At 51.1% G+C, this 10,840-nt stretch overlaps 1 protein-coding gene across 1 annotated transcript; it reads right to left on the reverse strand.

Annotated features, from left to right (window-relative positions):
• Window positions 1-4,023: 4,023 nt before the first annotated feature.
• On the reverse strand, window positions 4,024-10,840 carry LOC149341710 (endothelin-converting enzyme 1-like). Its single transcript, XM_089546692.1, has 3 exons — window positions 10,591-10,840; window positions 7,358-7,698; window positions 4,024-6,181 (listed from the first exon to the last, which is right to left on the reverse strand). Exons 1-3 carry the CDS (start codon window positions 10,838-10,840, stop codon window positions 4,112-4,114), a joined length of 2,661 nt encoding a protein of 886 aa, XP_089402818.1. The 3' UTR covers window positions 4,024-4,111.

Raw genomic sequence — 10,840 nt, forward strand, 5'->3', positions numbered from 1 at the left:
CAGGTCCTTGAGCATAGGCGTTCATTCAACAGATAGTTGTATTCTGAACAAATATGCACAAAACAAGCCGGCGGCAGCAGGCTAATACCGATGACGGCAGGAAGTACCGGAGGTGGTGGGGAAGGTAACTGGAAAGCTACACTGCGGGCGAGAACGACCGTGAATGCGCAGCGGCGCTCGCAACGGTAAAGCCGTCCTACCTCGGTCCTTTGCTCTGATTCAGCGTGGGCCAGTGCGCATTCGCAGACGGAGCTGTACTCGCTCGAGCAGATCAGGCCTTGGGGGGGCAGCTCTCAAGGCTAGTCGGCGAGAAGCGTGCCTTGCAGAGTTTATTGTACCTCAAACAAAAATTTCAAATGTGCTTATCGTTAACACCATAGGCATGCACAGGTATCTGTATGAGTGGGGCAAGCGGGGGAGAAGGGGGGGGGGGGGGGGGATGCAAATAATGGCAGCGCTTTTCACGTCAACTGGGAAGCAAGGAAGAATACGGAACAAAAAAAAAAAACTAAATTTGCGCGCCCTTCTCCGATGCCTATATGAGGGGGGGGGGGGGGGGGGGGGGGGGCACTATCCCTCTTGGTCATCCCTTTGTGTGCACATCTATGGTTTACAGAGCATAGACGCACGATAATGCAGCAATTGGTAGCATCGCATACCTGAGTACGATGGTGTAGCCGCCTACTGCGTGACGAGCTGGCACATCACCTAGATTTTATACATAACATATCAAGGCGGTCGCCTTTCTTATATCCTCTTCAATGTAAGTGCAGTAGAGGTATTCGACATTTTTTTTTTTTAGCAACGCTTAATCCTATAAACCAACCGGATATATACCGGGTGTTTCAGCGAACATTTTCAAAAATTCTAAAAGCCTTTTCGAGAAGAATATACGTGAGGAAACTCTCAGCTGCGGCGGACAATAATCGTGAAAAACGAGCGAATTATCTAGCAGATTAACTAAATTATACTATTAATCTTTTTAACTTACGAAGTTTGGCGGTTATTGCCATTGGCGAATTTGCAGCCACGCAGCAGACGATGCTGTATCCGCTTTATAAAACGAAAAAAAATTTGTTCACTGGAGCCCTGCAAAGCGATAAAATCTCGGGGGTTTTATTCCCCCGCCAAACCAAAACTCATCGTACGAGGAGCGCCGCAAGTCTAGTGCAAACGCACTGTCCGCTCGTAACGTATTGGAGTGACCGCGGCAACCAATTTGTACTATTTTGGCCTCGACGCTCAACTTAGACCGCGGTCGGCGTTATCTTGACCGCGGTCGACGAGGTGGCACTTCCGTACATTCAAGTAAGTTGAGATATATACTGACACTGCACTCGCCGGGTCACACACGCGCCGAAAACAAGCACTTCTAAAGCAAATGTCAACGCTTAATAGAAACTGGCGCTACAAACCACAACAGCAACTGTCTAATATTATACGAGGTCTGTTAGAAAAGTATCCGACCTTTGGCCGAAGAAAAAAACTGGCATAACTGGAGCGTTAGAAACCTAATCACCTTCCAAGTAGTCTGCTTGGGACTCCATATACATCTCCCAGCGGTGCTGCCATTGCTGGAAGTATTCCGAAAAGGCCCTTTTCGGAATGGATTTTAGCTCTGCTGTCGTTGCAGCCATAATGCCCTTTCTTTTCTGAAATCGCGCTCCTTTCAATGGCCTCTTGATTTTAGGAAACAGCCAGAAGTCGTAGGGGGACATATCAGGAGAGTAAGGAGCCTGTTTAACTACAGTAGTCTGGTTTTTCGCCAGAAAAGTCTGAATCAAATGCGAAGAATGTGCAGGAGCAGTGCCGCGATGGATGCGCCAATTTCTTGTTGACCTCAATTCCGGTCTCTTGCGCCGCACAGCACCACGTAGGCGATGGAGGACATCCCTGTAGTACTCTTTAGTCATTCTTTGATCCTGTGGGGTGCGTACTCGTGGTGTGCCACACAGAGGGAGTCAAAAAAGCAGTCAGCATCACTTTGACATTGCTGCGCACTTGGCGGGCCTTCTTTGGTCTTGGTGACGTGGAATGCGTCCTCTGTGACGACTGGGATTTGCTTTCCGGGTCGTACCCGTACACCCAAGACTCTTCACTAGTGATTACGGCGTCGGTGAAGTCAGGGTAACTGTTTGTGGAATCCAGCATCTCCTGTGAGACTTCAACATGAAGCTGCTTTTTGTCCACCGTCAGCAGCTTCGGCACGAATTTCGCCGCAACTCTCTCCATGGCCAAATCTTCGGTGATAATGGAATGTGCAGAAAAATTGCTGATGTCCACCTCTTCCGCAATTTCTCGCATAGTCACACAGCAGTCCCGCATCACCACAGCGTTCACTTCGGCAATGACCTGGTCATTTCGGCATGTTGATGGCCGACCGGAGCGTGGCTCTCTCTCCACAGATGTGCGGCCGTCTTCAAACCAGTTGCACCACTGCTTAATCTGTGTGCTGCTCACAGCATCATCACTGAAAGCCGTGTGAACATTTCGAATGGTTTCCACTTGGCTATCGCCAAGTTTCTGGCAAAATTTGAGGTAGTAGCGCTGCTCCTCTCGCTCCGCCATTTTCCTTGCAACAAAAAACCGACGAGAGCACTGCGCACTGCCTCACTCAAACGCTGCTTCCCAGCGACTGACGCTATCGGCAGGCGGGAAAAAATTCGTGCATGCGCACGAGGGTTCAAGGTCAGCTGCTGTAAGCGCGCTTGTTTCATATTCAACAGGTGTTCGCAAAAAAAAAATAAAGTCGGATACTTTTCTAACAGACCTCGTACATCCACTGTCGCGCAAGCCCTCCTTGCTTCGCGGACGAAACTTTTAGTGTCTGATACACTTTTTAACACGCAACGATAATACACGAACAGCAGCTAAATCTCGTGACTATCACCAGGTTTATCAGAATCCAAATTTATCACCAGAGAGCTATCAGAATCGACAGGTACGTACATAGTCGGTTACGACTATCATTTTCTTGCGCCGAGCAACGAAGCAAAAGATATCGTCGCCCGCTGTCTAACCAGAGCGTCGAAGCTCCTTAGAGGGAAATTATTTTCTCGCGCTCCAGTACTTTACAGAACTTCTTCGTTTTAAAAAACTGATATAGCATCTCCTAACAAAGAGGGCCCCAAAGCTATGGAAAGCAAAATGAAAGGTGTAACGTTAAAGGATCGGAAGCGGGCAGTGTGGGTGAGGGAACAAACGCGGGTTAATGGCATCCTAGTCGAAATCAAGAGAAAGAAATGGGCTTGAGCAGGGCATAATGCGAAGGCAAGATAACCGCACGTCCTGAAGGGTAACGGCGTGGATTCCAAGAGAAGGCAAACGTAGCAAGGGGCAGCAGAAAGTTAGGTGGGCGGATGAGATTAAGAAGTTTGCGGAGATACGGTGGCCGCAATTGGCAAAGAACAGGGTTAATTGGAGAGACATGGGAGAGGCCTTTGCCCAGCAGTGGGAGTAGTAAGGCTGATTATGATGGCGACAGCATCGCCTTCTCCGTGGCTACAAACTCACTGACAATAACCGGCAAACTTCATTACTTGAAAACCTAATTAGTAAACATCAGCTGAATATATCGCTAATTTGCGCAACTTTTAATTATTGGCGTCCGCTGAAGCTGACACTTTCCTCCTGTAGACGGGGCTTCTTTTTCAAAGTCTATTTTTCAGAATATTAGAATCTTTGGTGAAACACTCGGTCTGCGACTATAATGATCTAACATCAACACGCCCGTGCGCTAGAGGATATATATTTCGTGTCATTAACAAAAAAAAGGAGAGGGGGGGGGGGGGGGAGGGAACAACATAGACTTGTGAAAAGTTCATCTTGGTGCGTTTACTGCAGCCCAAACTCATTAGAACGTGCTATGGTGGATGTCACGCTTGTTAAGGAACGTGTGGTTCACAGCCCCACAAAATGCTTTCAAACCAAACAGCCTGCCTAAGTGCCTGAGTATTATACCGCACGTAGTGGCAACCAATTCACGATATTCGCAGGTAGTTTAGGAACAGGACAACGTGCCGAGTAATTTACTAAGAACAATATTTCATACCGGACAGCACCCTTGCCTCGGAAAGTGTTTTTATGCCCTCTGTATATCAGGCACAACGAGTTAATCGAAGTAAGTGCACTTTCGCGGCGGGTTCATCTTCGAGTACACAGGGCAGTCGAAGGCCTTCGCGAAAGGCGCAGAGTTCATCATGGCCTTGTTGCACGCCAAGCGAAAGCGGCTCAGCGTGGTCGGCATGCTGCACATGGTGAAGCAGGCGGTGACGAAGAACACGCGGTCAGGGCTCCATCCCTTGGCGATGGGCAGCGAGCGCAGTCCGCGCCTTTCCGAGGCCAGGTACACCGCGTGCGCGATCTCCAGAGCGGGAATCTCCGGGAAGAAGGTGTCGAATTCTGGGCGCAGACACGCCACCTTGTCCTCCGAGGCCTCCTTCCAGGCAGCCGAAGGCCACGTCTTCAGGTGCTTGCCCATCCGGTCGAACGCCAGCGTCAACCCGTCGAAAGAACTGACCACCTTGCGAGCGAATGTGAAACCGAAACCTCCGTAGAACGTGGCTTTGGTTCCCCCAGCATGGTAGATAGGCATAACAAGTGCGGCCGCCGATATTCGAACTGCATTCGATACAGGGTCATAGTTGAGCCACGGCAGCTCGAAGGACGGCGGCGAGTCGGCCGTACTTTTGTACGCGGGACTCAAGCGAAAGCGCTGCCAATTTCTTAATGCCAGAATGTAGTGTTGCGTGAACGTTAAGTCGTTGCGGAACCAGGAACCAAACGTTTCAAACAGCCCTGCGTCGGTAAGCAGAGAGTCAGGCGGCCACATGACGATCCTCATATTCCGCAGCCTGTCGACAACAGACTCCGCTGAAGCGTTGTCCGCCCATGACAGGCTGGCCACCTTGGCGATGGCAGTGTTGGTGATGTTCTCCAACTCTTCGTCCATGGCTGCCCTGGCACTGGCATCGAAATGCGGGAGCAGTAACGCCACACTGACGAGCCAGCGGTACGCCCTGTCGATCTCGGTGGCACAGAAGTTGCTCACCTGCGTTTTGGCCCGCATCTCGTCGCCAAACTTGGCCACCAGGAAGTCTGAGCTGGCAAGTGGAGCGAGCAGCTGCACAAATTCCCACGAAATGTGATCCAGCAGCTGTTCTCGGCTGAAGTTGGCGAATAGGTTGTCGACAGCCCGCAGGAGATCCACGTCCGCGACCGTTACGCCGTCTGAAGCGAGAAACTCTCCTTGTCGGACCAAGTAGTGATTCAGAGCGTCTATCCACTGACGAGTAGGTATGTGGGGCGTGTAGTCTCCGATGGCTTCGAGTTGGATGTAGGCTGGGTTTTTCAGCGAGCTGTTTTCTGCGCGTATGAAGTCTCTGTAGATGTTCTCTTCCATGGTCGCCATTTTCGTAATTTCCGCGTGAGATCGCATTGTCTCTCCGGGAGCGAACATTAGATGAAAACCAGTCCAGTACTTCACGTACGCGTTAACATGAAAGATGTCTTGAGCGAAGGCCCAGCGCGCACTAAATAACGTACCCGGCTGTAAGACGAGGTTTTTGCTGTCGCCTTTATCGGTGGTTTCTAGGTAGCCCCGGAACCAGATGTTGATGTCCCAGTTGAACACCAAATTGAACATGACACCGAGTGGTTCGACGCCTGGCAGAGGTGGCTGGGGCCAGCGTAACTTCAGTTCCCGCATTAATTCCTTAATCTGCGATATCTCTGTAATGGCATGTTCCGCAGGCCTATGCTTCACACAGGATTCAAAAAGCATCTGCAGTTGCCTAGCGAGGTGGACGCTATCCGTGGCTTTCTCTAGTCGATGGTGAAAGTCGTTAATATAAGAATCTTCAGCCATTAACGTCAGGGCACTGCTATAAGTTTCGTCTAGAAACTTGGGCGTCAAGCGTGAGCAGGCGTATGCCTCGAAGTCATCGCAGGGGTCCACGCTTGTGTTGACCCGGGCAGCGATGACCTCGGCATAGTAACGGCAGTCCGGCGTGAGGCATATAGCGCTGCGCTTGAATGCCTTGGCGAAACCAGAGCGCGGCATCAAGTAGAGCAGCAGCGCGCACATCACCGCCATGATGGCCGCGGCTTGCGCCGCGACGCGCCCGCGTTTCGCCCGTCTCCACCTCCGAGTCCTTCGCCGCACGTCGGATGGTGATGAACTCTGCAACACCGAGCACATCAGCGGGATCGTTACGAATCACGTGAGCTGCGACTGGTTATACACTGCTAAAATTTGCGGCAAAATAACTTTTCTGATCTTGGTTTCGTTGACAGCGCTGCGTATTCTTGATTGCATGCCGAATGCCTCGCGTGCAAATTTTGCGAACTGCGACGATGCATGCAAAACTTTCATTGACGAGACGCTATTTCACAGCATACTTTACAGCGATAACTGTAGCATGAGGGACCGATGATCGGTTTGAAGCACTGCTCGTAGGTCTCGAGTTTGATACAACTTTTTGTGGTAGAGTGTAACCTCTACTTTGGCACTAGCGCAGAAAAAAAAAAAATCGACAGGACCATAGGAAATCAAACGCCTGACGAATGCATGCCGTCGTATATGTAGGTAAAAGAAACTGCTATCACATCTCCATTTCATGTTGTGAGAAACTTCCTTTCTACCAGCTGCAAGACCGGCTCGATGCACTGCGCTGACAGCTGCACAGCGCTTCTGCCAACCCTTCCGGTGGTACCGTACCCGTTCCGTACCCGTTCTGTACCGTACCGTGCCCCTTCCGTACCCGTTCGTGCAGGCGGGCGTGCGACACGTCTCCTGCACGGGTTCTGCGCAACACCGCATAACTCAGATAATCATCGAGCGCCCCGAGCTTGCAAGTAGACGGCGAAGGTGGCTGAAGGCACACTAACCAAGAACTACTACTGCTAATAATTAGTAATACCACTACTAACCACTTACCGCTACGACTGCTTTCTTAATGTCTTCTAAAGAATCTGGGTGGTGGTAAAAGCACGGTTTCAAGTCCTGAAGGGACACAAGCTGAGGGACATCGCAGAGGGGGGGGGGGGGGGGCGGCGCAGGACTAATTTAGGCCACGTGGGGATCTTTAACGTTCGCTGGCATTGCACAGCACGCACGTGTTTTTGCATTTCGCCTCCATCGAAACGGGGTCGCCGCGATTGAGACGCGATCCCACGACGATTGGCGGTAGAACGGCATACCCAGCCAGCCGCCACAACGGGTTCGAAAAATGGCGGACATGCCAGTACACCTCTGGCAAATCATGGCAAAGCGTTTTGCATTTTCTTTCTTTTTTTTCCTCATATCTTGGCTTTCGGGTTCCCTCAAGAGAGAGGACCACAATGATGAGGTGCCCACCTTGGAGTCGGGCACCGTTGTCCGGAGATGAGACGGCGCTAACGATGAAGCAAGGGGTGTCGAGCCGGAGGGAGACGGCGTTGTCGAGCCTCTGCGGCGCGATACCGAGCGCCGGCTCAACCTCGTAGGCTCCCTTCCCGGAGTAGCGACGCCCGCAGTCTCAACGGTGGCCAGTCGGCCAGCAGGAGACGCCCTCGGTCGAGTCTTCGCGTGCTTGGCGACGCCCGCGCGGTCGCTTGACGGACATGCGCCGGCTGCCACTTTTACGCCAGAGGCAGGCGGCTTTCCTTCGCTAGAGCCACGGTGGCTAGAGCCAACATCTTCCGCTGCTGTCTTTGATCCTGCGCAGACAGGTCATTGAGGCATATCATATTCGGAAAAGACGGGGTGAATGCGTCAGTCAGGCTTCCTTATTTATGGTAGAAAAAGAGGTCTCGTTTCTTGACAACACGTGATGTTTTGTTTTTGTTTTTTAGTGCTTTTGTTTTTGTTTCAGGCTGTCTCGTGTTTTTTCGGTTAGTCACGGTGTTCTGAAATCGTGTTGTAAGGCTTTCATTATCGACTCATGATGTAGTTCTTAGACTGTTGTACTCTGGGCATGTGCGCGGGCGACGTCTGGTCATGTGACCTCTTTTAACTATAAATGTCTTTTTTTCTGAATAAAAAGTAGTTGTGAGTCAGCGCTTCTCCGTGTGGTTTCCTTCATCTTTGTCTTCCGTCCCTTCGCGCTGTTTTTCCACCCAAAATGAAAAGATGCGTGCAATAAATTAATTGATAGACAGAAGAAATAAGTATGTCTGTGCAAATGGGCTGGTCACTGCGGTGAGTGCTGACGGACGTGTAAATTAACAGACTTGGTTACAGCCTGAAAGGATTCCGCGATAGGAAAATGTATGTTGCGCTGAAGTGGCCCATTTGGGGAAGGAAGGAACAATGTAGGTGAAGTCAAGATTCATTGGGAAATAAAAAAAAAAACGACCACGCCATGACAGCGGTGCGATGGGGAAAAAAAGGCCCAAAATTGAGAAGACAGCTTAAGCTGAAGGGCTGAAAAAAAAGGGGGGGCCTTGTTCCTTTCAGCGTGCGGACACATCGTTCCATGCGAATCCTCGGAAAGCTGAAAAATAGAAAGAAAACGGGGCTACAATTTTTGCCTTCCTTTTTGACAAAAAAGGAGGATGGATACTGCAGCTCCATGACCGTCCCCTCCATGGTCCGCATGGTCCTAATCTACCTGGATGACGTCATGGCGTGCGGTATATTTGCCTTAAACAGCACTGTTCTTGGACAGACCGTGTACTTGTATAGCGTTCATTGATCAAGGGCAACCAGAGTATGCACTGCTCACGCTGTCGACCCCGCAAGGAGACCCCCCTCCAGGCACACACAGATTTATCGAAAAAAAAAAAATGCCGACGATTACGTTACTTCCTAATGCGAAATTAGAGCGCAGCACATCAGCTGTTTCAGCTTTCCGACAGATTGAGGCAAAGAATTCGAGCAAGACGTGTGCGTACAATTACAGATAACTTGTCATTTTTCACACATATTCCTTCCTCAAGAAACACTCCGCTAACAGTTCTTGACTGTCATGAAGGAAGCTTTGTGGTCTGAGAAATAGATAAACATAAGCTCGACTTGCTGCACCAATGCCTGGTTCTCAAATAAGAGGTCTATGCAAGTATTTCGCGAGGTTGTCACCGCCGTGGGAGGCGTTACGAGCGAGAGGAACGGGATGTTTTCCCACACGAGTATTAAGGAATTCCTGTTTGTTTGTTTGTTTGTTTGTTTGTTTGTTTTGTTTGTTTTTGTTTGTTTTTGTTTGTTTGTTTATTTGTTTGTTTGTTTGTTTGTTTTATATCGACATTAAAGTGCCCGCCCACCGTGCCACCCTGGCAGGTGGCAGTTAATGGGTGATCGCGAGAGTTCGCTCACCGTTGTCAGCGCTAACGCAAACGGCTAACCCACATCACTCTCTCATCACCCCACGTACCTATAAGCGCAATTCAGGCGTCCACTGACTCAGGGAGCCAGGTATGCGCACTTCTTTTCCTTAAAACGATAGGAGTGTAAAGCGTTCTAGAACACCAACGCCAATGAACACAATGAACGCCGACGGCCTATGGCTTCAGCGCCGCGTTCCTGGCACAACGTTGTCAATGCCTGCATCCCCAATCTCTCTCTCATTACCCCATGTACCTATAAGGGCGATTCAGGCGTCCACTGTACCAGGGCATCAGATATGCGCATTTCCTTTCCTTAAAATGATCGTAGTGTAAAACGGTGTCAACGCCAACGCCAACGCCAATGAACACAACGAACGCCGAATGCCTATGGCTTCAGCGCCGCGTTTCTAACACAACGTTGTCAATGCCAACGCATGCAGCGCACATCTGTCACTACCGCTACGTAGCTTAAAGCACGATTGAGGTGCCCACTGTTCCAAGAGGGCAGTTATGCGCCTTCCCCGTACCCGCCGCGGTGGCTCAATGGTAAGGCGCTCGTCTACCGAGCCGGAGTACCCGGGTTCGAACCCGACCGCGGCGGCCGCGTTTCGATGGAGGCGAAACGCAAGAGGCGCCCGTGTGCTGTGCGATGTCAGTGCACGTTAAAGATCCCCAGGTGGTCGAAATTATTCCGGAGACCTCCACTACGGCACCTCTTTCTCTCCTTCTTTCACTCCCATCTTCCTCCCTTCCCTTACGGCGCCGTACAGGTGTCCGCCGAGATATGTGAGACAGATACTGCGCCATTTCCTTGCCTAAAAAACCAATTTACCAATTCCCTATGGTTCAGGTGTCCACCGAGATGTGTGAGACAGATAGTGCTCCGTTTACTTTCCTCAAAAAAAAAAAATTCACCCATTTTGCCCTCTGTTTTCCAAGCTCCCGCTCCATTCATTTCGCAGCTTAAAGCGCGACTGCTAGTGGAAAGAGCGCGGCGAGCCGTGGCAAGCGGCCGCCGTTACCCGACAAGCCGAGTTGGTAGCCCATCTCTCGCTCCTGGTATGACGTCACGCTGTGACGTCCCTAGGCATGGTATGACGTCAGGGGTCTTTCTAAATGTCACTCGCGGCTACCGGCCGCCGCTGCGCGTCGACTCGGCTTGGTGGCCCACCTCTCACCCTGGTATGACGTCAGAGTTCATTCTAAAGGTCAAATGTGGCTACCGGCCGCCGCTACGCGAAAGGCCGTTCATGAGCGTAGTATTGCTTTCGCAATAAAAGCGCTCACCCGAAGAACCAGAGGCTTTGGTGCTCGCTTTAGTCAGCTTCCTGGGCGATGACTGCTTATCTCCGTGCGACAGACGCGACGCCTTTTTCTCGACGCCGGTTCCGGGATGCGGCGGTCCGGACTCGATTGCTCCAGGCCTCCTCTTGCCGGCCCGCGGCGCAGCCGAAGCTCCTCGGGATTTCGGAGGCGAGCGCGACGTCCTCTTCTTGCGTCGCGGCGACGACTTGGCGACAGCGGCCGGCGGCTCCAT

This window comes from Amblyomma mixtum, chromosome 5, assembly GCF_055824585.1.
Source record: "Amblyomma mixtum isolate Tamu chromosome 5, ASM5582458v1, whole genome shotgun sequence".
NCBI classification, from domain to species: domain Eukaryota; kingdom Metazoa; phylum Arthropoda; class Arachnida; order Ixodida; family Ixodidae; genus Amblyomma; species Amblyomma mixtum.

What these genes read in the sequence shown, in the direction of transcription:
- LOC149341710 (XM_089546692.1), bottom strand. Translation starts at nt 10,840, where the DNA reads ATGGAGCCGCCGGCCGCTGTCGCCAAGTCGTCGCCGCGACGCAAGAAG. An exon ending in CAAAGCCTCTGGTTCTTCGG is followed by an intron (nt 7,699 to 10,590) that starts GTGAGCGCTTTT and finishes CTGTCTGCGCAG; the next exon opens with GATCAAAGACAGCAGCGGAA. An exon ending in CAACGGTGCCCGACTCCAAG is followed by an intron (nt 6,182 to 7,357) that starts GTGGGCACCTCA and finishes TCGGTGTTGCAG; the next exon opens with AGTTCATCACCATCCGACGT.